Source organism: Oryctolagus cuniculus, chromosome X (genome assembly GCF_964237555.1).
Source record: "Oryctolagus cuniculus chromosome X, mOryCun1.1, whole genome shotgun sequence".
In the NCBI taxonomy this organism is placed as follows: Eukaryota; Metazoa; Chordata; class Mammalia; order Lagomorpha; family Leporidae; genus Oryctolagus; species Oryctolagus cuniculus.
The window spans coordinates 5,912,590-5,939,788 of NC_091453.1; the positions used below are offsets into that span (position 1 = coordinate 5,912,590).

The following is a 27,199-nucleotide window of genomic DNA, read 5'->3' on the forward strand; positions in this document are numbered from 1 at the left end:
TACTCTGCTCCAGCTGGCTTCACTAGGTCATCCTGACCCTCTTACAAAGAGACCCAGACCCCAGAAAGGGACTGAGTGCGCCTTGGGGTGCTGAGGAGTCTTGGCCAGCTGCCGCATGCATCCTGAGAAGGATGAGTTGAATGTCGTTGATAACACCCACTGTGGCTGGGGTTACCTGGACACCACGGAGCCCTAGACACCTAAACCAGCAGTCTAGTGGCTGAACGCTGTAGGGCTACAGAAACTGAACAAAACCCAGCCACGTGTGTCTTAGCCATCTCGCTGTCCTACATGGGGAAGACAGTCTTCTCCACACATCGTTTTTCCAGCTTCACAGGGCTGTATTCAGATCGCTTGAAGCTTAAAGTCTCATTTTGAGCCTGGTCTGTTTCAGGGCGTACGTTTTTCTTGTTGAACTGGAGTGCTGTGTCCCTCCTCCCTGCATGTTGGAATTTGCCATTTTGCCACAAAAGACAGACTGATGGCAAGAGTGGACATTTTGGAAAATTCCTCAGCTCTGTGCTCATTGTAATGCCTTAGCTAAATGAAGTCATGTCGATTGTATTCAAAACACTATAGATCTTTATCATTTTCAGTTTCCCTGAGTTATGAATGAACAGCACAGTTTTTCACTTGGTGTTTAGTTCTTCTGAATTGTTTCTATTGTCCTTTCATTTTTCCTTTGAGAAACTTTTGCTGACCAGCACAAGGGAAGTTAATATCAAGACGGCAGTCCACCTGCTGACAAGAATAGATGAGTAAGTCCTCATCCCGCCTCCCTCTTACATGTATATTTTTAACAGAAGAGTTAATGCAGTAGTTCAAATTACGTCAATTTATTTCATGACTATTTCTAAAGAAATACAATGGTTTAAGGGCAGTTCAAGAAGTGTGCGGGAAACAGTTTTTAGTTCCATCTTTCCATGAACTTTTTGAAGTCCCCTCATGTTCAGCTCCACATTTTTGTCCCATTCTTATCAGGAAGATCCTGCATTGGAGGAGTGGGCAGGAACTGAGCTGTCACACTCAGAAAGATTTCACAGGACTGAAAGACACCACTGTATTCCTCAGTGGGAGAGGCATTTTGAAAAAACTTGATGGCGGCTAAGCCTCTGCCTCTCTGGCATTTAAGGCTGTCACACCTGCTCTCTCTGAGAACTCGGACTTGACATCTATAATTTGCATGTAATGAATGATACTTGGCTTTGATAACCTTTGATATCATCTTTACATTAATATAAATTACACGCTGAGTGCTTTGCCAAAGATAGTCATTATATGGTGCTTCTGATGAGCTTTCCCAGAGAAATGTAAAAATCTCACAGTGATAGACAGACACACTCAACACACACAATTGGCACAGTAACAGGGCACAGGGGCCAACCTGAATGGGCTCCTGAAGACCAAAACTGGAATAGACCAAGCAACAGAGTAAATGACCAGGTGTGTGTGAGGGGGAGAAATAAATAAATAGGGGCCAGTGCTGTGGTGCAGCGGGTTAAAGCCCCAGTGTGCAGTGCCAGCATCCCATATGGGCGCCGGTTTGAGTCCCAGCTGCTCCACTTCTGATCCAGCTCTCTGCTGTGGCCTGGGAAAGCAGAAGATGGCCCGAGTCCTGGGGCCCCTGCACTGGTGTGGAAGACCCAGAAGAAACTCCTGGTTCCTGGCTTCAGATGGGCACAGCTCCAGCCATTGCAGCCAATCCGGAGTAAACCAGTGGATGGAAGACCTCTCTCTCTCTCTCTCTCTCTCTCTCTGCCTCTCCTCTCTCTGTGTGACTCTGACTTTCAAATAAATAAATAAAGCTTTAAACATAAATAAATAAATAACAGTATGGATTACAACCCAAAGAATAAAATTAGTATGTTTGAGGCCACATGGATATAACTAAATAAGGAAATAACTTGAGCGAGTGGACAAATCTTCCTCCCAGAGGAATTCTAATTACTACCTGTAGAAGAAATGAGGAAAAGTCCCACAGGAAGAGCTGATGTGGGCGCAATCCAACTACAATTCCCAAATCAACACGTGGAAGTTTAGGGAGAATCCGGATTTTGCCGGGTTTCTGGGTATTTCTCACAAAATAAATACGCCTTCATATTTAAAGTGAGGAAAAAGAGTAACTTCACAGTGGAGAACCCTGGCAGCCGGCATTTCTAGCAAGGTCAAGGCCGCGTGTGGATGGTTTTGAGGCGGGCTTTTCCATTTCTCCTTTGTATGGGGGACGCTGCTTTCAGGGTCACTTATTCCTGCATGGAAGTCACAGAAATCACACCTTGTGCTGCTCTACTGGCCTGACTTGACAAGCTCCTTTGGAACGCCTCCCCCCGCCCCCTTGTCCTTTCCAATAAATCCAAGAGACCTGGACTTACTTGCTCTACAGAGGTGCAGAAGCTTACCAGATCACCGAAGTCGATCACGTCTAGAACAGCTATAAAGCCACGGTCTTCTTTAGAAGGGCTGTAGGAAAGGCTTGCTTTGTAAAGCAAAACCAAAGGCACAACTAGAAGGTGAGATGTGATCTTCTGGTGTGGCTGAAAAGCTAGAATAGGCTGTTCTTGTTTAAAATGCCAAAGAATGCCTGAGTCAGCTTCGAAGCTGACTTGTATCTAAAACGCACAGAAAGAGCCCGCCGCGGTACACAGTCAGCTGAGCCCACTGCTGCAACCCTTCCCACCACACTAAGAAAAGAGTAAAGTAGGAGAGCAGTCTCAGGAGATCAACAAGAAATACGGTTTCTCCTGGTTTCTCCCCACCCTGCTGGCCCCTCCCCCCCGCCAGACTGCAAAAAGTCATGTGTATGGAAGGGCATTTTTCACAACTGAAAAAGCTAACTAAACGATGATTTTAAAATGTTCCCAAAGCACTAGACATTAAGATCACATGTGTGAAATAAGCATCATGATAAATGTCAACATTAGGTGGAAGAACTGGTGTGTACCATAGGAATACTCCAAGAACAGGGCAGTTTTGTCAAACGGGAGCTGGCTAACAGCAGATCCCGGGCTCAGGGGCCCCATCGCAGTGTGAGTTGCACTGGAGTGGGGTCTCCAGGCTTTGCAGGCATTTGCCAGCATTGCAGACGGTGGAAGGAAGCGCAAGGGCAAATCAGAGTCTGGGGAACAGAGCGTGTTTTCAGGGCAGCCTGTGTGGAAGGGGCAGCAGGGCGGCCAGGTATCCCGTCCTGGGAGGTCTCCGCAGTGGCCAAGTGTGAACGGGAGCTGCGGGCACTGGGCAGGAGCACAGGCTGCAGAGAGAGCGAGCGCCTGAGGGAAGACAGCTGTTCAGCTGTGTTCTGAGGAAGCAGGACTAGAGAGGAGAGCGCTCGCAGTTGCAGGTCAAGGATGGCTTGGGATATTAAAGGCAGGAAACAGGATGGCCATGGCAGTGACAAAGAAAAGAGGTTGTATTCTGGAGCCATTTTTGAAGTACATTTGCTGGGATCTGGTGAGGCCGTGGATATGGGGAGGGTAAGGAGCAGAGATGGGAAATTCGAAAGAACTGTGTGGAACAGATCCTGGAAGGCTGGGTGGACAGAGACAGCAACCAAGTGGGGCAGGACTTTTTCTTAAGGATAGGAGTGTGGATTTCAAATCTGAATCTTGTTAAGAGTGACCACAAAAGACAATGCAGTACTAATTTAGGCTACAGCACAGAAGACTCTCGCAAATGCGGTGCCAAACGGTGGATGAAAAGGTTCTGAAGATGGATCGTGTTAATGGTTGCACACGCTGTGACTGTACTTTAAAAAAGAGACTGATTTATTTGGAAGGCAGAGTGACAGAGAGACAGAGAGCAAGTTTTCCTGTTCACAATGGCTGGGGCTGGGCCAGGCCAAAGCCAGGAGCCAGGAACTCTGTCCAAGTGTCCCAAGGCCATCCTCTGCTGCCTCCCGAGCATGGTAGCCAAAAGCTGCACCGAAGTGCAGAGTAGCCAAGGTTTAGATGGGCACTCCGACACGCGATGCCGGCATTGCAAGCACTGGTTAACCTCGCACCGTAACGCCTGCGCTGTGGACGCATGGATGCACTCGGGGCCACTGGGCAGCACGAGTCCACTGCAATGGCGAAGCAGAAGAACGCAGTGCTCAGCAGCTTTTTACCTGCACCTGCTCAGCTCGCTCAGGCCCAGCTTGAGGCTGAAGAAAAGGCAGGGTCCCACAGACAGCGGCAGACCTTCGTGGCCTCATCTCGAAGAGAACCTTCCTCACACAGACCCCAGAAAGCCTGGGTACCTCGGCTGCAAGAGGATTCTGGAGATGGAGGTGCCTTTCCAGAGGTCCACGTGGCTCAGTACATACGGGACGCAAGAAAAAATATGTCAAATGCACTGGCCGTTCCGGTAGCTCCCGAGGGAAAAATTAAATATGATGTAATTGCTGGACAAGAACAGTCAAGACAAGGACATTTATAGCAAATATTATGACCTGGTTCCAAAGGAGCAGATGATCCAGACCTGCAAAGACCTGATGAAGACGCTATTAAAGAGATAACAGAGGGGCCAGTGCTGTGGCACAGTGGTGCAGCAGGTTAACGCCCTGGTCTGAAGGGCCAGCATCCCATATGGGCACCGGTTCAAGACCCGGCTGCTCCACTTCCAATCCAGCTCTCTGCTATGGCTTGGGAAAGTAGTAGAAGATGGCCCAAGTCCTTGGTTCCCTGCACCCGTGTGGGAGACCCAGAAGAAGCTCCTGGCTCCTGGCTCCTGGCTTTGGATCGGTGCAGTTCCAGCCATTGTGGCCGATTGGGGAGTGAACCAGTGGTTGGAAGATCCCCCTTTCTCTCTCTGCCTCTCCTCTCTCTGCGTAACTCTGACTTTCAAATAAATAAAATAAATATTTTAAAAAAAAGAGAGAGATAACAGAAAAGCCAAGAGTGGCCTTGGACAATCTGTGTCGCAGAAGGTTGCTGCAGCTATGCCAGTTTGAGCGGTTGGTAAACTGGGCCCTGCTCAGTACACACTGATACACACCATCTCAACGAGCTGTGGCTTTCAACTCTGGAGCTACACAGAGGGTGACTCGGATGGTAGAAATGCACAAAGATCCAATGCAGCCTCCAAAGTTCAAGATTAGTAAGAAGGGGCCGGCGCTGTGGCATAGCAGCTAAAGCCGCTGCCTGCAGTGCTGGCATTCCATAAGGGCGCTGGTTTGAGACCCGGCTGCTCCACTTCCAATCCAGCTCCCTGATGATGGCCTGGGAAAGCAGTAGAGGATGGCTTAAATGCTTGGGTCCCTGCACCCGTGTGGGAGACCCAGAGGAAGCTCCAGGCTCCTGGCTTCGAATCAGCCCAGCTCCGGGCATCATGGCCATTTGGGGAGTAAACCAGTGGATGGAAGACCTCTCTCTCTGCCTTTGCCTCTCAAATAAATAAATAAAGCTTTTTTAAAAAACATTAACAAAAAGAGTCCCTGGGAACCACCTTCTCCTGCTCCTGTCAGTGCAGCCTCCCAGCCACAAGATGACTGGAAAGGACCGAGAAGACCGGAAGGTTCCTCTTTGTATTTCCAACTGGAAAATCGCAAAGGGCTGTACAAGTGCATGAGACAAACGGCTGATGGGAGAGGGTTGCAGACAGCACAGCTGAGGCCCTGATTGCTGCTCGCAAGGCTTCTGAAGCCGTGAGGACGCACACCCGGGAGACAGCAAGATGCCTCAAGCAGAAAAGGAGACACATGAGATAAAACGGAGATGGCCCAAAAGGCTGGAGAGGAGAGCTGGGGTCACAACCCATGTGGAAAAAGAGGAGCGGGAGGCACGTGAGGGGGCGAAATCCAGCACGCCAGGCGAAAGGAGAGGCAGCAGGAGCGGAATCCTTCCAGGGCAGCTCCTGAGAAGAGGCCCAAGCTACAGAGGCATCAGTGAAGTCGCTGCTCTCGCCGGGCCCAGTCCTCGGACTTCGTGAAGTTCGGTACTGCCAAAGGCTCTCCGAGCAGTCCAAGGGTGCGGACAGTGGCTCTGCAGGTGGAGAGACGAAATGTACAGCGTTCATGATCAAGCAGGAGAAGCGGTAAAGATGTGGCCCAGAGTATTTAGAGGCCCAGGAAAACTCTGGACAAGGACATGTATGGTGCTGACCAGGAAGCCAGAACAACGACCAACAGACTTGTTCTCCAACAAGGAGGTTTCTGGTCCAGCCCACAGGCCGAGAGCCCAGAAAGGAACAGTTCAGTTCGAGGAAGATCTTTTTGGTTTAGACAAGTTTTTGGAAGAAGCCAAACAGCAAGGTGACTCCAGAAGACCTTCAGATAGCAGCCGCCCAAGGAGCAGGAACACGAAGGCAAGGAGAGGAGACAGGCGAACATCATCCGTAACCCTGATGACACAAGTCCTGGGGGGCACTTGGTAAATGGTCAGCATAAAACCCAACTGGCGGGCCAGACCCCAGGGCTACTTTTTACTACAAGAGATAAAGCGGGGATTGAAAATTCTACTTCGAATTGGATTTTTTAAAGAGTGGGTTCTGTTTGTGCATCTCCCACCTGTTGGCACTTACAGAACATACTGGCCTACACACAAGACTCAAGCCACTTCCTTTTGTGTGATGGGAGTGGATTGGGGTTAGTATTTGTATAGGAACAACCGCTTGGGAATAAAATTACCCCAACCACAGTGAGCTCACATGCTGGAACTGTCCTGCAAATGCATGTTGCCCCTATTGTGTTCTTTTATCTTAGAGCGGGCAAAGTAAGATCTTGCTTAGTGCAACCATTCGTTTCAAATAGAAGCGTTTCAACAAGAAACAAAGGCAAAACGCTAAGTTTCATGTTATGCATATTTCTCCGCACAGGAAGAGTGAGTGCATTTGTGATTGGTGGGTTCTACGGGGCTGGGTGTGGGTGATCTCTGTTTGGCCTCCTCCAATTATAACCCCACACTGCTCCACAAACAGGAAGTCAGCATTGCAATAACCACTACCCCATCCCCCTCCATGTCACCACCTCAGGGTTCAGAGAAACCAGGACCCGTGGCCTGAGCTGAGGGTGAGAAGCCACAGCCCTCCCCAGGTCGCAAAGCCCCCAACACAGCCCAGCAGCCCCAGACAGGTTCTCAAGCGCCAGGGGCCATGGGACTTCATTGGGAAGTCTCCGAGCCAGGCGCTCACTTAATAAGATCTGGCACAACCCTGTTCTAGTGCGACTTCTTATTAAATAGAGTCGGTCAAATCAAGTTCCTCTCCTCCAAATAATTACAGGCCAGCCAGAGGCGAAAGTGGCAAGGCGGGGAGGCTCATCCTCCCTGTTTGGCCTGCCAGTCCCTGCCTCGTGAGGTCTCCATTCCCTGCTGGTTTTCGCTCCTCTACCGCACAGGCTCACCCAGCGTGCACACGGGGACTGTTGCGTGCACGCACAGGGTCCGCCCCAGCCCCAGCCCTTCCCGATGAGGAGCTCTGTGTTGTCCCCAGGCCTCCCGGTGAGCGTGATCCGGCTGGAGCTCAGAGCCAACGTGACCGCCCGGGCCATCTGAGGAACTGGTTGGTTCTTGGCGATGAAAATGGGCTCAAAGGCGCTACCAGTGACACACATCCTGAGCCGCTCAAACTGACTTGACGTGTTGTGAAACATATGTGTGTCATTCTCATAAGGGACGCAATTACCTGGTCGGTATTTTTTTTTTCAAAAACCGAAACATGAACAATTATGTGCAGAAGATGAAAATCTTCCGTGATCTCACCATGACTGACCATTGCAGACAGAACTGATGATGGCGGCGAACGCCTGATGCGTTATCCCTCCAGGGGTTTAAAGACGGCCGGGCAATACTCACATATACGATGAGCCTCGGGCTCGCGCCTCCTTCAGTGCGTGCTGGAGGACGCTGTGAACCTCAGGGAGGGGCGCTCTGCTCTTTGGAGGACTCTCAAGACACCTGTCCCTCGCCTCACACATCTGCTTGTGAAATACTGACCCTGCCTGAAAGGGAACCTTCTCAGAGGCTGTGTTTCGTAACCTTCTGGGAAGCACTGACAATTCCCCGTGGAAGGGCTTGAGCAAGTCCCTGGTAGTCTTTAATGAGCCTGAGAAGCCTGCAGGGAGAGCAGCGCCCTCCCCGCCCTCCGGCCTGGCCTGCGGTCAGAAGTCCCGTACTGCTTACCCACACACTGTCTGCCTCGCCTTCAGTCTGACCAGGGTCCTCCGGCCATTCCCTTCCCAGAGAACGTCCCAACCAAGAGGGGACACTTCGCTACGGTTCGTAATTACGCGTCCTGAAGAGTGTATCATACATGCTTCAGTCTCTCGGCAGTGGAAACAAGCCGAGTAGCCAATCAGTCTTTGCTCCGCACCTAAATAAAGGCTTAAAGGGTCAACCTGACAGAAAATTGTGAGACCTTTAAGAGGGTTGTGGGAAAAATTAAAAAAGATGAGCTGGTGTGGATGCAAAGAGATCTGAAACCCATGCGCACAACCCTTTGCAGGACGTTCATGGAAACGCACAATACGAGAAACTATAGGTGGCTTTCTGAAGTCCTTGCACCAAAATCAACTGACCTTTTAATTCCATTCTCCAGGAAGTTCCGTAGTGCTCTTGTATAGGGTGGTGTGGGTCTCCCAGGCAGCGAGGATAATCCTGAAATAACAACCGCTGCCACGTACGGAGGGTCGGGGGCTCTGACACCCTTTCACCCTCTCGTAAATCCCCGCCGCGGTCCGAGGATGCGCCACAGTTACTCGCCCCACTCCGCAGGTGAGGAGACTCGCGTTCAGAGACGCCGAATGCCATGCCCTGTCAGCCCCTCACCCGGGGACAGCAGACCCAGTCAGCCGCGCCAGACTCCATAAAACACGAGACGACAGTCCGAAACTGAACAAGGCATTCTCTTTTTTTCATGATTTAGAATTCCTATTCAGAGGTCTTTCCATAACATTTCAGTGGATACCTAACTGATGTTCTACTTTGTATGAAATCTAGATACATATAAAATGCTCAGGGCGCAAGACTACGCGATAAAACACAGACTACACACGTAAACAACCCCTACACTGACAGTTGCAGATTAACTGAGAAAGGACACTGACACTTTGCAAGCAAATACTCCAAAAGGTCATCTCGGAGCCATGTGGAAATAGCTGACTTTTTCCCTGCTGTGTTCCAAGCCAGCAGAGTCTTGGGGCGTAGGCAGTAGCCTGAGCATGATCAATCTAGGCTTTCCCTGGTACTGGCTGGCCTGTAGCCGTGGGTGATTTCATAACCCGTCTGGCCTCAGCTCCCTTATCTGTAAAACGGGAGAATAGCACCTACCTCATAGGGTTGTCATGTGGCCGGAAGGGGCTTAATGGGCTGACGCCTGCAAAATGCTGAGGATAATGTCTGGCCCTGATTCAGATTTTCTTTAATGAGCACAATTTTAATAATGGGAAAAGCTGCTTTTAGAGAGTGTTATACCTTTACTATTTTATATTTTTCCTATTTGAATATCTTAGAATAAGCAAAGACTATAATTGAACAAATAAACATTTAAAAGTCTTTGCATGACTTTAAAGCAAGCATTAAATTTAACAATTTGAGCAAAGTTCTAAAAAGCCCACACCTCCAGGCAATTACCTAGCACGCTTACAACTTGTCTTTATCATCTCGGCCTTCCGAATCCTGGTGAAAGATAGCACAGGCACAGAAAAGCAATCCTCCTGCAAGAACAAGGAGAACGGGAAAGCAGACATCAACAGACTTGGCACTTCAGGGCTCTGCTGGGGTGCAGACAGCAGCCAGGCAGGGATGACAGGCTTGGCAGGAAGCTATCCCATTGGGGTGTGCAGCAGCTCCAGGAAGGGCGCCCCTTAGCGGAGCACAATCCAGGCGAGGCGCAAAGCTGAGATCAGGACAGCGCCACCACCTGTGCGCGGAGCGGCTGCCGCTCGAGTCCTTTTCCTGATGCCACTCCGCCACGGTGACTCTCCAGGGAGGAAACAGGAACCTCGTCCTCTGCAGGCATTAAACCCGAGGGCATCCAGTTCCTGGCACCCTCGACACCAAGCCTGGCCCACCTGCCCCTGCCTACCTGCCCTGCCACAAGCGTGGGATGAGAGCCACTTTCTCCAGAAAACTGCAAAGGGGCTTAGAGGAAAGACTGCCAGATGTGGGTATGGGAGAAACTCAACCAAACTCTGGCTCGCTGGAGGCGGTAGAAACCAGGCACGTGGGCAGATGAGACTGGCACTGGCTTCCAAGTAAGCTTTTGGAATAGCCCACTTCACCACTGAAAACTGGGAAAATCCGTAGGAGCTTCTCAGAGACTCGGGAATTGCTACAGCTTCCATGCCAACACTGGAGCCTCAGGCCAAGGTCGTCAGAGTCAAACTCTCTGACCTTTTTGGCAGTGGCCTGACCTCCAGCCTTACCACCTCCTCCAACTCTTTCAATCCCCATGTCAAGCCCTAAATCTGTATTTAGCCTTTTAGACCTGACATGCCCAGAGTGCCTTCTGATTTCCTGACTGAACCTAAATGGATACAGCTTGTGCTGTTGGCTTCTGTTCCCATCCTTGGTCATCCTCCAGCCTCCTCTGGAGACAGTGGAAGTATGGATGGCTTTGTGTCAAGTTCATTTGCGCATGGTGGGCAGAGAGAGAAGCCATGGCATGCTCCCTGCACTCACTCCCTGCTGAGTCACAGATCGGCTGTGTCCTACTGAAGACCATGGCTCCTGTCAACATTCCACATGCGGACTCTTACCGAGTTCCCTACACTACTCCCTCAGGCCTTGCTTGTAGGTGCCTCCATATTCATTATCAACAAAGATCCCCAGACAGCTGAGGAATACGTCCAACGTAAAGGAAAAAACAAACAGAAAATAAACTAAGAAAAAAAAGTATATAGGGGACAAAAGGAGTTCAACATCAAAAACCAAAATACTGGAAGATTTACTGAGTGCTAAGAGAAGTGACTGCACCCGAGAAACAAAGACAGGATCTGAATGAGGATGAAAGGAAGAGAGAAAGAGAGGAAGGCGAGGGGGGAAGAGGCGGAGACGTTGTTATAATCACAGGATGGGAAAGAGATCTTGGAAACTGGAACACTGAAAAAAAGGGATGTCATATAAAATCAAGGACATCTCTCAGGAAATAGAATAAAAAGACAATGAGACGGAAAACAAGAGAGAAAGGATAGGAAACAGAGACAGTCCCAGAAGGTCCACCCAATTTAGGGTCAGTCCAAGAAAAAAAAAAAAGTAAAGAAAGAAATGGAAGGATTGCAATTTTCAAATAAATAATGTAAGAATATGCCACTTAGTGAAGGAAACTGTCTCTACATGGAAAGGGCCCACCAAGAGTCCAGGACTACGAATGAAAAAAGGCACACGGCAAGACACAGGATCATGGAACTCAGAACACCAGCGTAAATCCCAACACCTTCCACAGAGGAAAAGCAAGCTGCAGGATGGCACAGCCGGTTAAAGCCACCACTTAGGAGGCTTCCTTACCATACTAGAGTGCCTGGGATCGAGTGTCGCTTCTGCTTCCCATCCAGCTTCCTGCCCACGTGCCTGGGAGGCAACAGAGGGTTCAAGTGCGTGGATTCCTGCCATCCATGTGGGAGACCCAGATGGAATTCTGGGCTCCTGGCTCTGGCCTGGCCCAGCCCCAGCTGTTGTGGGTATTTGGGGAGTGAACAGTGAATGGAAGATCTCTATCTCCCTGTGACTCTGTCACTCTGCCTTTCAAATAAATACTTTTTTTTAAGATTTGAAAGGTAGAGTGACAGAGAGACAGACAGACAGAGAGGTCTTCCATCCACTGGTTCACTCCCCAAATGGCTGCAATAGCCACGGCTGGGCTAGGCTGAAGCCAGGAGACTGAACTCCATCTGGGTCTCCAAGTGGGTACAGGGGCCCAAGGACTTAGGCCATCTTCCGCTGCTATTCCAGGCCCGTTACCAAGGAGCTGGACTGAAGTGAGGAGGCAGGGACTTGAGCCACGGCTCATATGGGATGCCAGTGTTATAGGCAACCGCTTAACTCACTGTACCACAACGCTGGCCCCAATATATACATCTTTTAAAAAAAAATGATGTGCATGTACTAACTCATGGAACATGTGATTATATTAGGTCACACACAGAAAAAGGGAATTAAGATTGCATATGGAATTAAGGTTGCTAATTAGCTAACCTTGGGATGGGGGAGATTATCGTGGATTATCCAAGAGGCCCAGTGAAATCACAAAGGCCCTTGAATATGGAACAGGGAAGAGGAGAACATCAGGGAGATGATTCAGCACAAGCAAGACTTGACCTGTCACTGCTGGTTTCGTGATGGAAGGTGGCCACCAGCCAGATTGAGGGAAACCTCTTGACTCTGGAAAAGGCAAGGGAATAGGTTCTCTCCTAGAGCTTCCAGAAAGAATGCAGCCCTGCCAACACCTTGATTTTAGCCCAATGAGACCCCTCTGGACCTCTGGCCTTGCTGTAGCAGCAACAGGAAACTAATATAGAGGAGCTGAATGAGTGCCTTTACAACCAGGCAAACAGGAAAAGTCAAGGCACTTATTAATATTCGGAAAAACGGTAAAAGAAAATCTACCTGTAATTCATGTGGTTCAGTAAATAAAACAAAATACAATACTGTATGTATGTGTTGGTATAATGTAAAACAGTTCATATTGATCAAACAAATGAAGAAAATAAATTGGGAGACTTGGGGGTTGGGAGCTGAGAGGAATAATAGAAGGTAGCAAAGTCTTTTTCTAGTACAAGAGGAACTCACAGATAGTGCCAAGGCTTCACAAGCCAAGACGTAGCAGCGCAGGCATATCACTTGGATACAGGGTGGTCGGTCTAGGAGTTGAAAGTGCTCCTCCTGGCGAGCGGAGCTAGTGCAGGGGACTGCTTTGCAGGCCGGTGAGTCTTCCCTAGGACAGCTGTTTAATCTCTGTTGTCTATCAGTTTCCTCTTGCTGCCATAATAAATTAGCACACACCGAGTGGCTTAAAATGACATAAACATATTCTCTTGTAATTGTGGAAGGCAGAAGTCCAAACGGGGTCTCCCTGAGCTGAAACGAAGGTGCTGGCTCTAGGGGAGAATGCTTTGTAACCCTTCCCAGCTTCTAGAAACCAGCGGCGGTGTGCACTGCGGCTTGTGGCCTCTTCCAGCAGCGACTGCATCACTGGATGCGCTGCTTCCGTCACCGCCTCTCTCCTGTGACTCTCTAGTGTCCTCAATCCCTTCACTAGGACTCCCATGAGGACGCTGAACCCCCCCCCCCACCAGGTATTCCAGGGCAATCTCCCCATGGCGAGCTCTTAATCACACCTGGAAAATCCCTGTTGCCATCTAAGATTCCAGGGATTAGGATGTGGGTATCTGTGGGGGAGGGGGCAGGGGTGAGCAGTAGTCTGCTTACTCCAATGTGTTTATGTTACTTAAAAAAATATTTTTAAAAAACACTACTCTTTGACCTATAAGCTCTAGCTCTAGGAATTAATTCTAATAGAAGTCATGTGAACAAAAATCTATGTTCTTAGAAACTGTTTGTGAAGCTGAAAAATATTAAGCATTATATGTTTATGATTTTTTAAAAAGTTGAAGGGATACTCACAAAAAGACTACTGTGTAGCAATTAAATATTCTGCTTTAGAGCTTTTAGATGAAGAGAAAAATAGATATTTACTTTGTTAAGTGACAAAAGCAAATTACAAGAGGGTCAGCTACGTATTCCATTTTTGTTAAACAAGTATAGAACATGGAGAAAAATAAGCAGTTCTCATACGTATGTGTACATTATATACGTCACGTGCACGTGTACAGACAAGAGGTCTTCAATAAAGCTCATGAAAAACGCGTATTGTGAAAAGGCTCTGCTCAGATTTCAAAAGCTTCTGCATGAAAATATGCTAATCTTTTAATTCTGTTTTGCGCAAACTTTTTGAAGTGCCCACATATATATTGTACATATAGGCAGACAGCAACAGGCACAAAGCGGAAGACTGTGTGTGAGAGAGTGCGTGTGCAGGTGTGCGTGTATCTCAGTGCCAGAGCCCACACGGATTGACACCAAACTGTTACGTGCGGTTACCACAGAGCAGGAGCACAGGTAATTTGAATGTTTGAAGGTTTTTCTTTATTCTTTCCCAAACTTGACTTTTTTTTTTTTTGACAGGCAGAATTAGACAGTGAGAGAGAGAGAGAGACAGAGAGAAAGGTCTTCCTTCCCTTGGTTCACCCCTCAAATGGCCGCCATGGCCAGCACTGCGCCAATCCGAAGCCAGGAGCCAGGTGCTTCTCCTGGTCTCCCATGGGGTGCAGGGCCCAAGCACTTGGGCCATCCTCCACTGCACTTCCGGGCCACAGCAGAGAGCTGGCCTGGAAGAGGGGCAACCGGGACAAAATCGGGCGCCCTGACCAGGACTAGAACCCGGGGTGCCAGCGCCATAGGCAGAGGACTAGCCTAGTGAGCTGCGGCGCCGGCCTCTTTCCTAAGCTTTCTAGGATTTTTCCCCATCAAGCAAGTATTACTCTTACTATCAGGAAAAAAAGTGACTTCTGTTTTGCAGAAATAAATAACTTTCAAACACGGGCATCTGAAACCCTAGAGCGTGAGTGCACCAGCAGCTGTCAGCAAAGATCACACATGGAGCAATTGGCACAGCTAAGCCAAGGCGTCGGCTCCCTTTATTAACGCTCTCTAAAACAGGCTTTAGCTAGGCATGGTCTACAAGTGGCCTGAAGTCCATACTATGAGCCTGCGTACCTTGTAAGTTCTCTTTAGGTTCCTGTTTTGTCCTAAGGTCTATGAGGCAGGACATCTCGGGCGCCGCCTGTCATCCGGTTTCTGGGCAGCATTTGAAAGGCAGCTCAGTTCCCTTCATTGCCCATTAGGTGGGGCAAGAAAGCTTTGGAAGAGTCCCTACCGGCTAAACCTGAGGAGGAAGGGACCAAATCCCAGGTAAAGCGGTTAGACTGGCTCCGAAGGCATCCTGATCCACTCAGGTGGGGTGTGTGCTAACATTCTTCTGCCGTGAAAACTCTTTCCAGAGAATTTTCTAGAGAATACCCAGTTGAGAGTGTATAAAATGTGTTTCAATACCTGACAATCACACTTCTAATTAGGCTCTTTTTTCTAACATTTTAAAGTTAAATCTGGTTGAAATGCAAATTGAAACTAGACAGAGAACGTTTCATGGCTCGGACTGGCAAAATTCCAAAGCTTGTCAACACGTCCTGCGGGACAGGCCGTGGGCTAATTAGCACACTCAGACACTGCCGGTAGAAATGCAAACCGGTACAAGTCCCGGGGAACAGAATCAGCGAGAACAAGCCATACCCCAGGGAACGGCGGGCCGTTTGGCCTAGCAGTGAATGTGGCCGCACGCATACCAGCTCCAGTTCCCGAGTCCAGCTTGCCTACTAGAGCACACCCCCGGGGCGGCAGTGATGGGGCCAGTAGGTGGGTTCCAGGCACCACGTCGGAGACCGGCAGAGCGTTTGGGCTGGCCCCATGGTCACTGCAGCTGTCTGGGGGAGTGAGCCAGTGGGTGGAGGGAATCTCTCTCTCTGCCTCTCAAACAACAGAAAACCAGTATAAGTACACGTGTGAGTCAAAGTCGAATTGAAACAGGGATTTCACCCTTCAGCTCAGCAATTTCATGTCCTGGAATTTAAAGGTTCTCCTCCAGCAGTATGAAAAGAAATATGCACAGATGATTGACTGCGGTATTGCTTTGTTTTTTTTTTTTTTTTTTTTTTTTTTTTTTTTTTTTTGACAGGCAGAGTGGACAGTGAGAGAGAGAGAGACAGAGAGAAAGGTCTTCCTTTGCCGTTGGTTCACCCTCCAATGGCCGCCGCGGCCGGCGCACCGCGCTGATCCGATGGCAGGAGCCAGGAGCCAGGTGCTTTTCCTGGTCTCCCATGGGGTGCAGGGCCCAAGAACCTGGGCCATCCTCCACTGCACTCCCTGGCCACAGCAGAGGGCTGGCCTGGAAGAGGGGCAACCGGGACAGAATCCGGCGCCCCGACCGGGACTAGAACCCGGTGTGCCGGCGCCGCTAGGCGGAGGATTAGCCTAGTGAGCCGCGGCGCCGGCCCTGCGGTATTGCTTTGTAATCACAAAATTTCAGAAATACCTAAGCGTCCAAAGGAAGAGCACGGGTGAAGAGGCCAGGACGCAGCTACACGGTGGAGGACGGGGCGGCAGTGAAGACGACGAGGTCGGCTTCACAACCCACGTGGAGCAGCTTCCAGAGTTCAAGTGAAAGCAGCAAAGTACAGAAGGGGATGCTGAGGACACTTCCTTCGGTGTGAGGAAAGGGCTAAAGGAGAGCCGTCCATGTCGTTACGAGGGAAACAGGGAGGACAAGCAGCGGCGTCTTCCCTACCAGCAGCGGGAAGGAATCATGTTCAAGTGATACACTTAGAGAGTATACTTCTCTAAGTATAGCCTTCTGCGTCGCTGTGATTTGTGAAAGTATACTAATGTCCCACACACCCAAAAGTCAATCAACAAGGATGGGGGCGGAGCTAAAACGGAAAGCAAAATTTAAAAATCTCAACGATTGGCAATGAACAGCGTAATCACATGGCAAGCAGGCCACAATGTGGGAGACTGATTTAAACATTTTATTTATTTTATTTATTTTTTTACAGGCAGAGTTAGACAGTGAGAGAGAGACAGAGAGAAAGGTCTTCCTTTTTCCATTGGTTCACTCCCCAAATGGCCGCTACGGCCGGCGCTTTGCACTGATCCGAAGCCAGGAGCCAGGTGCTTCCTCCTGGTCTCCTATGCAGGTGCAGGGCCTAAGCACTTGGGCCATCCTCCACTGCCTTCCTGGGCCACAGCAGAGAGCTGGACTGGAAAGAGGGGCAGCCAGGACTAGAACCTGGCACCCATATGGGATGCCGGCGCCTCAGGCGGAGATTAACCAAGTGAGCCACGGCACCGGCCCCTAAACAATTTATTTTTTAAAAAAGGATTTATTTATTTGAAAAGCAGAGTTACAGAGATGGAGAGACAGAAACACAGAGACAGAGAGAGGTCTTCCATCTGCTGGTTCACTCCCCAAATGGCCACAACAACCGGGGCTTCTTGTGTTTCTTCTGGTAAAGACAGATGGGTAGGGGCGGCGCCATGGTGTAGCAGTTAAAGCTGCTGCCTGCGGTGCCAGCATCCCATACGGGCACTGGCTTGAGTCCCAGCTGCTCCACTTCCAGTCCAGCTCCCTGCTAATGCTCCTGGGAAAGCAGTGCGAGATGGCCCATGTCTTTGGGCCCATGCACCTACATTGGAGACCCAGAGGCAGCTCCTGGCTCCTAGCTTCGGATTGGCCCAGCTCCAGCCATCAGGGCCATTTTGGGGATGAACCAGCAGATGGAAGATTTCTCTGGCACTCCCTCTCTCTCTCTGTAACTCTGCCTTTCAAGTAAATAAATAAACCTTAAAAAAGGGGGGGGGGCAGATATAACAGACACCAGAACAGCTAGGGGATACGGAAGGAACCAAAATGAGCACAAAATAGTGAAGGGCTGAGAATAAAGAAGTCAGAGCGCAGACAGCCGGGTACTGCCTGGGAAGAGGTCTGGAGAGGTATGCACAGAGCTTCAGGACAGAGATCTGATGGAAGGGAGGAAGAAAATGATTCAACAATGGAGGGCTACTGGGAGCTCAGTACCAGGAATAAAAGACCGATGACTGGACCCATCATTGATACCTCTCAGAATTATCTGAGAAGAAGAAAAACCCTAAATCTTTCAGGGCTTAAAAGACAGTTCACATCTGTATACATGAATGTGAACAAAGGCGATGAAGAAATGCTTTAAATGAGCAGTTGTTTCCGAGCTCTTCTAGATGGTTCATGTAAGTAGAATCACACAATATGTGTCCATTTGTGTCTGAGTTATTTCACTTAGCATAACGTCACGATTCAGAACATCGTTCCTTTTTTGTTTGTTGTGTTGCAAAGATTTGTTTATTTGGAAGGCAGTATTACGGGAGGTGGGGTGGGGTGGGGGGAGATCTTCCATCTGCTGCTTCACTCTCTACATGGCCACATCAGCCAGGCTGAGGCTGGAGGTCAGGAATGCCATTCCAGTCTTCCACGTGGGTGGCAGGGACCCAAGTTCTTGTGCCATCATCCACTGCCTTCCCAAGCGCACTAGCAGGGTGCTGGAACGGCAACAGCACAGCCAGGACTCAAACCACTGCTCTGATACGGGAGCCGGCATCGCAAGTGGCAGCTTAACCTGCAGCACCACGACGCTGGCCCCCATGTCCTGTTTTCTTGGTCAGTGCTTTAGGATCCTCGACACAAAGTGTCCACTCTCCTAGGTCTACACAGGTTGCACATGGGCAATTCTTGCGTGTTTCAGCCGAACCCTAAAGCTTCATGAAGGTTAACGCCATCAGGCCAGGGCCAGGCCCCAGGGATCTTCCTTTATAAACTGGAAGTTAAAATTTTCTCCCTTGAATAATCAGTGAATGCATGGACTTCACAACACTTCCACCTGCGGGCTCTCGGGCCATGTTTTCCAAAGCAGAGACCCAGCAGTGCAAACCCTGGTTCTAATCCGGGCTCTGCCCTGGGTCCTTGGCAAATGTCAGCCTTCCCCTCACCTGAAAGGGGAGGCACACACACCAACCCCGCCCCACACCCCGAGTCTGGGACCTGCCGCCGCCATGGGGGTCACCTCAGGGATCTTGTCCCTGGCTGCAAGGTGGCCCATCAGAAATCTCACTGATGTCCTCGCTGGAACTGTCCCACCTCAAGCCACCCATCCCATCCCTACCTCCTGAAGGCAGGAGAAACCCTCTTCCGGTCCAAGACTTTGAGTTCTGGATGTTCCTTTAAACAAAAATAGTCCAAACCTGCTCCTAAGCCCGCAGCCTGAGCACTCAAAAGAATGGCCACGAAAAGGCAGACCAGAGCTCGGACCCCCTTCCCATTGCTGGTGGCCCCGATACAAAGCGTTTCCCAGGCAGGGCGCCTGCAGACCCCAGGGGAGAAGCTGCAGGCAGAGATGGGCCCGTGGCCATGCACTGGGCCTGCAGGCGCCCTGCTCTGCTTTTGCAGTGGCCAGTGTTGAGTCTTCACATAAAATGGAGGCAAACAGGAAAACCTCCAGCTCATGAGGACGTTAGATTTGCGCGTGCTGAGTGGTGCCGGCTGCAAGCCTATTTCCTCAAGACAGAATCTGGTCAACACTTGCCAGGGTTCAGATTCCTGGAACGTGGACCCAGAGTCTACAGAGCAGGGAAGCACTGCCCAGGCACAGAGACCGTGGCCACACCTGCAAACCCACAGGGGAACCAGTTTAAAAATTCCTCCACATTTAAACACAAACACTCGCTCAGCTGCGGCAGTGATGATCAAGTTGCGCAAACCAACCCACACATTCCAAGTTCTGGTATTAAAAGGCTTTTCTTAGATAATCTGAAAAATACTGAAACCTACACGCTCCATCCTAAGGTCTCAGCTACACCAACTCACATTTATAAATAAGTCACAGGGAAACACTGAATTGTGTTTACCAGGAATTCAGACCACAAAAGCTCACTAACGTGAAGTTCCATCTTAGGCAAACGACGCTGACCAGATCCACTCAACATGGCAACCTCTCCGAATAAAGCCACGTGATCTCGGGCAGCATCGGGTCTGACAGGCCTGTCTGCCCGCGATGCCCGCTCTCCCGCCGGTGTCGACCTGGGTGTCTGGGGGTGGGGGTGGCGGGCATGAGCCACCAATGGGGCACTTCCGTTCCGCCCTCAAGCCCAAGGCCAGGCTAGGCTGGCGCTGGCTGAGATGCGGGGGTATGGTGCATTGCACCGGCACTCCCTCTCATCCCCCAAACCCAGGCAAGAGGTTCTTAAGTGACAGCAAAGGTTCGAGCCGCACACTGCGTTGTCCCTAAAGCGCAGCCGGTCGGTCACTGGAGAAGCCAGATCCCCTACCCCTACCCCACCCCCGAAGGGCTGGGCTCAACCGGGGCGCCACCCCCCGGCTAGGGAATCTCCTCCCTGCACAGGGAGCACTGCAAGGGTGGCGCAGACCCATAGTAGACGTGGGAGAGGCGCAGCCGCACCTCCTAGTGGCGCCGGCGGCCCCCGCGCGCCAGCGTTTGGTGCTTCTCCAGCCTGTTGGCCACGCTTTGCCTGTGCGTCACTAGGTAGCGCGACTTGTACTCGGATCGTGTTCGCGTGGTACGTCCACGGGCGCCAGCCACGCGCCCTGAGACCAATCATCGCTGTGCCGGGCGATTAGCTACATGCAGCGGAGGCGCAGGTAGCGCACCAGGTCGGCCGAGAGCACGTAACCACCTCTCAGCGCGTAGGGCACGAAGCAGTCGCAGAGCCTCCAGAGGCCCCCGGGTTTGACGCGGCCATGGCCGGAGTAAAGCCCCAGTAAAGGCGGCGGCGGTGCGCAGCTCGGCCAGGCGCGCAGAGCCGTCACTCGCCTCGAGCACGAATTCGTCTAGGCAGGGCAGCATGGCAGCACCTTGGCGGCGCGGGCAGCAACGACACGTCCCCGTGCTCCGCCTGCTGCCACTCCAGCGCGCGCAGCTCTTCGGCGCCCAGTCGGCGTGCGTCCACGGCGAAGTCCTTGCTCACGCTCACGCCGACGCCCAGCGCCGCGCGACGCCGCCGAGCGCGCCGAGGCGGCTTCCTGGAGCACTGCCCATCATTTTCTTTTAAAGGCTGAGTTATATTCCATTGTGTGGGTATACCATGTTTTGTCGATCCGTCCTCTGTTGATGGACATTGAGTTATTTTCACCCTTTGGGTATCGTAAACAGTGCTGCAATGAACATTGCCAAACAAGTGGCTGAGTCCCTGTCTTCAGTTCTTTTGGGTAGAAACCCAGCGGACTTGACCATTTTCTGTTCATTTTTGTGCTTTCCATATCCCCTAGATATTCTGGTATTCAGTTACATCTTTTCTCTCTTCCCTTGGTGCTCTCTCATCACCTTATCCCCCACTGAGGGCTTCTCTAAATACCTATGGGGTGGTCCACAGAGACCCAATATACATAAATTCAACTATCAAAAAAAGAGCTCAGAAACAAAACTAATGAAAAATACAAAAATATTAATATACACTACAAATTTATGAGCAGTGGGATACTGGATGAATTTTTATCCCTTTTACATAGTATTCTATGTACTTTCTTAAAGAACAAAATTTTAACAAATTGAATTCCAAAGATTAGCAATTCATGAACCAGGCAACGTCTAATCTACAAAATAGAAAAGAGCTCCAATGAAATAAACAGAGTGGGCAGAAAAAGCAAACAGAGAAAGCAGGAAAAAAGAATAAATAGTGGATTGGTCATTTCAAGGTTACTTTATAGTGATGTCAGCAAAATCTCATAATAAAATAAATACATATTTAAAAACAACAACAAACAACAGGAAAGAAATGGGACAAGAGAATAATGTTAAACCAGGAAGAACAACTTTTCTCCCAACCTGAGCACTCTCTGTCACAATTCTTTGTTCTTGTGAATGTCTTCTCCCTAACAGTTTATAGGGTTCCTCCAAGCAGGGACTATGTCTAACTATCACTGTCTTCCCAGTGCCACTGAAGGCCTAGCACTCAGGGGAGGAAAGGCAGGAGGCAAGCGACTTAGCAAAAAACTTCTTAATTCTTATGTATTCGCTTCCAGAATTCAAATTCTTCCAATCAGTATCAAATGCTGTGAATAGCCTTTTGTTCAAGTTCCTTATGAAAATTAGACACCTCATTCCTAGTAAACATATTCACTACTAATTCATTCATTTTCCAACTAGTATTTAATGAGTTCCTACTAAATGTTAAGAAGGACGCTGGGTTCTAGGGCTACTACAGTGAACAAGACAGACATGGTCCTTGTCATTATTTTGTATTCCAAACTATAAAGCGAGTCTTTAGATCTTATACATGCAATGTTTTCCAAATAAGTTTTGTGGTTAACATGCTCTGCATTTTGAGACAATGCCAGAAGTGTATCCAAAATATGCCTAAATAGGGCATCAGGTGTGGAATGAATAATATTAAATCAACCAAAGATTTGTAGAATCAATGCCAATTACCAAATTACATTGTAGGCTTAATGTCCATTTTCCCTATTACTGTTAGTCCCATAAAGTCAGGGTCTATGTATTTTGTCCTGTTGTTCACTGCTGTAATTTTAGAAAAATGGTGTGCCGTATACAGTTGTCAAAAGAATGTTTAAGTATTCAAGGTTCACAATTGCCCCCTAGAATATGGGAATGAATGAAATTATTTTATAATTCAAGGCAGATTTTACAAGTACTTAACACAATATAAAGTTACCACACTATCCTGCACATGCATTTCTTTCTCACCATAAGTGTGATATTATGTTGGGAAAACCTAACCCATAGAGACAGTATATAGCACAAGACAGGCCATCTGCCTGAACTTATTACCTAATTAGCAATGGAACAAGTACTCTTGCCCTACCTTCCACTTAAGGAAGAAGTTGCCCAATTTTTAAAGATGTGTAAAAAAAATTAAATATAAGATTTTTCATAATCCAGTTAGGAAAAGGTAAGTTCTCACTGACCTCCATATTTCTATTTAGAACGTTCCATTGGAATAGTGTTTAAACATCTAAAAGTTTACCCAAGGCCATAAGTCTGGCACAAAATTAAAATAGTGTTTTCACAAACTGCCAAGTAACTTGAAGCAGAAAGAGTAAGAATATTTTATTTTATTACAAATAAACATTTCACAAAGATTAATTGGAAATGTGTACATGCTATTAAGCAGAACAGAGAACAATGAACAAATAAGGTACCGGGATCTACAAAGTTCCTTTAAAATCCCATCCATTTTCTCTTACACATAGGAATGCAACACATATCAGCTGAACTGGAAGCACTATCAGAAGTGCTTGCCAAACGTGTGTAATGCTGTAGTAGTAAAGTACAGTTTTCCAATATGAGATTGTGTCTGTCAGATTTTTAAAAAGCCTTTAAAAATATGATATGCACAAGCTTGCCCTGAGGGAAAAACAAGAGGGAATACAGATTACAAAAGCTTTGTATGTTTCCCACAATACCAATTTGAAATTGGAAAAGAGTAAATAGTTGTGGAAAAAACTGAATGAGCGTAATACTAAAAACTCAGTGCACTCACAATGACCTGATGGAAAATTTGAAGCACCTTTTCTCTAGCCTTCTTATATCATAATATGAACTATATGAATTATATAGGCCTTGATATTCAGAAATTTAAGAAAAGTTCAAGTTTTAAGTCAAACTGTCATCAGAAAAAGAAAAATCCAGTATAAAATTTGCTACTATAAGGCCACTGTTTATAGTTCTTTCATGTACAGCGCTATACATTTCAGATACTTTTGTTTTTGTTTTTATTACATAAGTAAAACTTTTAACATACAAATGTCAGGATATAACTTGGTTAAGTTCTCAGTGAAACCATGCTTAGAGAAAAATGCATCAACAAACTGCCCTTGGAGTGACTTTTTTTGAGGCTTTTTGCAAAAGAAACTGTAGTTAATAAAAATTTTAAATTGACTCCTGTAATTTAACAGCAAACGTTAGGTTGTAAAAAAGTTGCAGCATTCCACTACCAAAAATAAAGTTATTTTCTCCAGAAAGTTACAGTATTAGTGCTGTACTGCCAATTTTAACTCCTCCTGTAGTATCGTTTCCATTTGTAACAATTCCAGGCTAGACTTCTGTAGCAACATCTGCATGTCTCTATGGAGAGAAAACAAGAGAAACACAGACTTCAAAGGAGGGGTCAATTATAACAGCGAGTTACAGTTTTGTTCACACTGCAACTTCCAAAATAGTTTAATTTATTTAGTACTATTTGCAATTCCAGATCCCCACAAAGGTATGTGGAAACCCCAAAACACACAGTAAGAACGGACATATCAAAGCAGAAACCAAATGATAAGTCAGTAGGACAAAGAAAACATGTGGCACTGAATAACACTGGTATTAGTAAATTCATGACAATTTGGGTGTTTCAGAGGGGCATCCTCATCATAAAATCAAGACTTAAACCTTAGCCTCTCAAGTACAGAGCCTGATGCAGTGTAGCACACGCACAAGTTCAAGTGAGTACTTCATCTTCTCCATCAATGGTATCTCTAATTCTAAAGTGATATGAACCTTCCAATTAGACTGATAACTGCAGAGAGAGTTATTAGGGGTAGAGGAAGTTTTGTAGATTTTGGAGAGTTACCTACAACATAAAGGTGTAACCCTTCAATAAACCCAAGAAAAGGAATTAACAACAGGACTATGATTAAAGGGTAAGGAATGTGGATTCTATATTGTGATACTATGCAAAATAGCAAATTATCAACCACAAACTGGACATAAGAGCATGCAACTAAGAAAAGGGCAAAAATGGTAGGATGTCATGTTTTTCAAGGACATTACAAAATAGACATTTATTAATATACATATGCTTACCTTTTACTAGGATCTTACATTGTTAAAACTGAAAGAAATGTAAAAGTTGATTTATTTTTCAGTATTTATATTTGTATGGATACCTTTAATTCCAAGCAAAAATAGTGCTAATAGAAAATTCTTATTTTCTTTCATTTTTGGCTAATAAAGTGGTCAAAATACATGCATGTGTATTTTTGTCAACATCACTTTTTAAATACAAGGTACTTCAAAGAGTTCATGAAATGGAATTAAAAGGGGTCTACTGGGAATGGCACTGTGGCATAGCGGGTAAAGCCACCACCTGCAGTGCTGGCACCCCATATGAACTCTGGTTCAAGTCCCGGCTGCTCCTCTTCCAATCCAGCTCTCTGCTGTGGCCTGGGAAAGCAGTAGAAGATGGCCCAAGTGCTTGGGCCCCTGCACCTGTGTGGGAGACCTGGAAGAAGCTCCTGGCTCCTGGCTTCAGATAGGCTCATCTCCGGCTGTTGCTGCCAATTGGGGAGTGAACCAGCGGATGGAGGACCTCTCTCTCTCACTCTCTCTGACTTTCCTTCTCTCTGTGTGTAACTCTTTCAAGTAAATAAATAAATATTTTTTTAAAAAGGGGATTTACTTTGGTGTAAGAATTTTTGAAATGCATACATTTTTTGTAATATGCATTCTCTATGAACTTTGTGAGGACCCCACACAGAGGCAGATTTCATTGCACCTTATTTCTTTACTCATTATACAATATAAAAACCGTAAACCTACCTTCAAATAAAATATGTTACTTACTAACAACTGTGGGGAGCAACTCGGACTAGACTGTTACTGGAATTAAGACTTATTCTATGCATCTGCTCTCCCACAATATGGCGCTGGGAGAGGAGGAAACAGCTTCTACACAGCTGCCTCTCGCCAACTTGAGTGGTGACCTGCGGGAGCTGATCCTGCTCCTGATTGGAGGAGAGCAGCATACTCGGCGTGTGGGTAGCAGAGTTGGGATTGGTGGAAGAGGACTATAAAGGAGGAGAGAGACAACATGCACCAGGAACATCTATCCGAATAACACCTGAGCAGCCCCCGAGAGAGCCGGCCGGCGGTGTGCTGCTCCCCCGTGGAAGTGGGGAAAGTGGCAGGGGGAACCGCCCTTCCACGGAGGTGGAAGGGTCGGTAGCCAACCCGGGAAGAACCAGCAGCAAACCCGGGGAGGGCCGAGCAGACAAAAGAACAGCGCAGGGTCCTGTGTCGTTCCTCCACGAAGACAGGGAGCGACATAATGGTGCCGTGACTCAGATATGAAGCCTAGGCAGGGTCTAGTGTCGTTCCTCCGCGAAGAGGGGGAGCGACAAACAACTTTAAAAGAAACTTCTTAAAATAACCCTAAAAAGTTTTCAACTGAAATGCTTACAAAAATGATCACTTATTTGAGTTACATTTACCTTTGACATAGCCTCTTCCATACCCTCTCTCACACTGATGGCCCCACCCTTCCTATCTGAAAGCCTATTTGAAGCAGAATGGTTAACTAGATTAGATATCTGAGCACTCCTATTGTCTAGGTTTTCATAACTTCACATCTGGGTCACTGCAAATGTCCCCTCATTGGTCTTCCTGTCTCTCATCTGTCTTCCCCAGAATCCTGCCTGCCCAATGATAATCAAGTGACCATTCCAAAGCACCACTCTTTGCTTCTCAGTCTAGGAAGATGTCTTATTGCTACCACATCAAATCCTAAATACTCAGATTTCAAGGCCCTAATTTTCACACCTCGGGTACCCCCAACCCTATAGCCTACTAGCAAACATGGATCTTAGGCTTTAGTCCTTTCTTTCTACATCTTGTTCTCTATGCCTCAGCTTACAAACTACAAACACTGTGAAGAAAGTTTCAATAAAAATACTTAACAGGGGCTGGTGCTGTGGCACTGCGGGTTAAGCCGCTGCCTGTGACACACAGGCATTCCATATTAGTGCTGGTTCCAGTCCTGTCTGACTCATTTCTGATCCAGCTCCCTGCTAATGTACCTGGGAAAGCAGCAGAAGATGGCCTAAATACTTGGGCCCCGGCTACCCACGTGGGATATCTAAATGGAGGTACAGCCTCCTGGCCTAGCCCCGGCCACTGCAGCCATGTAAGAAATGAACCAGAGGATGGAAGATCGCTCTGTCATTCCCTCTCTTTCTGTAACTCCTCCTTTCAAATAAATAAAACAATTTTTTTTTCTAAAAAGCACTTGGCATACATCCCCTGACCATTCCTACCATATTTATCTTCTGCTCCACTTCTCCTATCACCTCTGAAACCAAGAGTATATGGTTGTGCAGGAGAGGGTTAACACAGCATGTCTGACTGCTGTACTTGAGGATCCTGCTTACAAGGTTGGCCCTAGGCTGCTATCTGGGAACTTACACTTCAGGAGGGTTCTCACCATTAAGTGACGAGTGCTTAAACTGCTGTGTAAGTAACATGGTTTATGCTGAATACCTGATTTCCTTCTGGAAGTCTAGAATTTGGATATGTGCTTGGCAGGGAGTGACTACATGACCAGCTCCCAGTGAAAGCTCTGGACACTGAGTCTCTAGTAAGCTTCCCAGGCTGGCAACATTTCTCATGTGTTGTCACAACTCCATACTGGAGGAATGAAGCACATTCTATGTGACTGCATTGGGAAAATACACTTAAAAAAATGTCTACCTAGTTTTCTCGGGGCTTTGCCCCATGTGTTTTCACCTTTTAATGATCGTGACTATGCTGAGTCCTCCTTGTGAACCGTCAACCTGGGGATGCCTACCACCATGATTTTTGTTCATTAAGCTTTTGGATTATATGCACTGATGGATGTGTGTGTGTACGAGGAGA

General features: G+C 47.9%; 2 protein-coding genes and 1 pseudogene across 19 annotated transcripts in view; 1 reads left to right on the plus strand and 2 right to left on the minus strand.

Moving 5' to 3' along the window:
* Positions 1 to 4,020: 4,020 nt before the first annotated feature.
* LOC100358124 (SNW domain-containing protein 1-like) lies at positions 4,021 to 6,452 on the plus strand (annotated as a pseudogene).
* A 13,472-nt stretch (positions 6,453 to 19,924) lies between these two features.
* LOC103351814 (beta-1,3-galactosyltransferase 6) lies at positions 19,925 to 22,019 on the minus strand. The gene is given in 6 exon segments (XM_051827697.1): positions 19,925 to 20,106; positions 20,109 to 20,315; positions 20,318 to 20,341; positions 20,344 to 20,426; positions 20,428 to 20,757; positions 22,000 to 22,019. Coding segments are annotated over 6 exon segments (846 nt in total).
* A 586-nt stretch (positions 22,020 to 22,605) lies between these two features.
* The window catches only part of BCLAF3 (BCLAF1 and THRAP3 family member 3), a 92,201-nt gene continuing 87,607 nt past the window's right edge, over positions 22,606 to 27,199 (minus strand). For 12 of the 18 annotated variants that reach the window (XM_008272428.4, XM_008272426.4, XM_008272427.4 and 9 more), the window contains one exon: positions 22,606 to 23,647. In XM_008272428.4, coding sequence (XP_008270650.1) covers positions 23,554 to 23,647 — 94 coding nt within the window. In that variant the 3' untranslated portion in view covers positions 22,606 to 23,553. Of the gene's footprint in view, positions 23,648 to 24,373; positions 24,402 to 27,199 lie in introns of all 18 variants that reach the window. The other 6 variants (XM_070067178.1, XM_070067176.1, XM_017349959.3 and 3 more) reach the window with 1 other exon arrangement.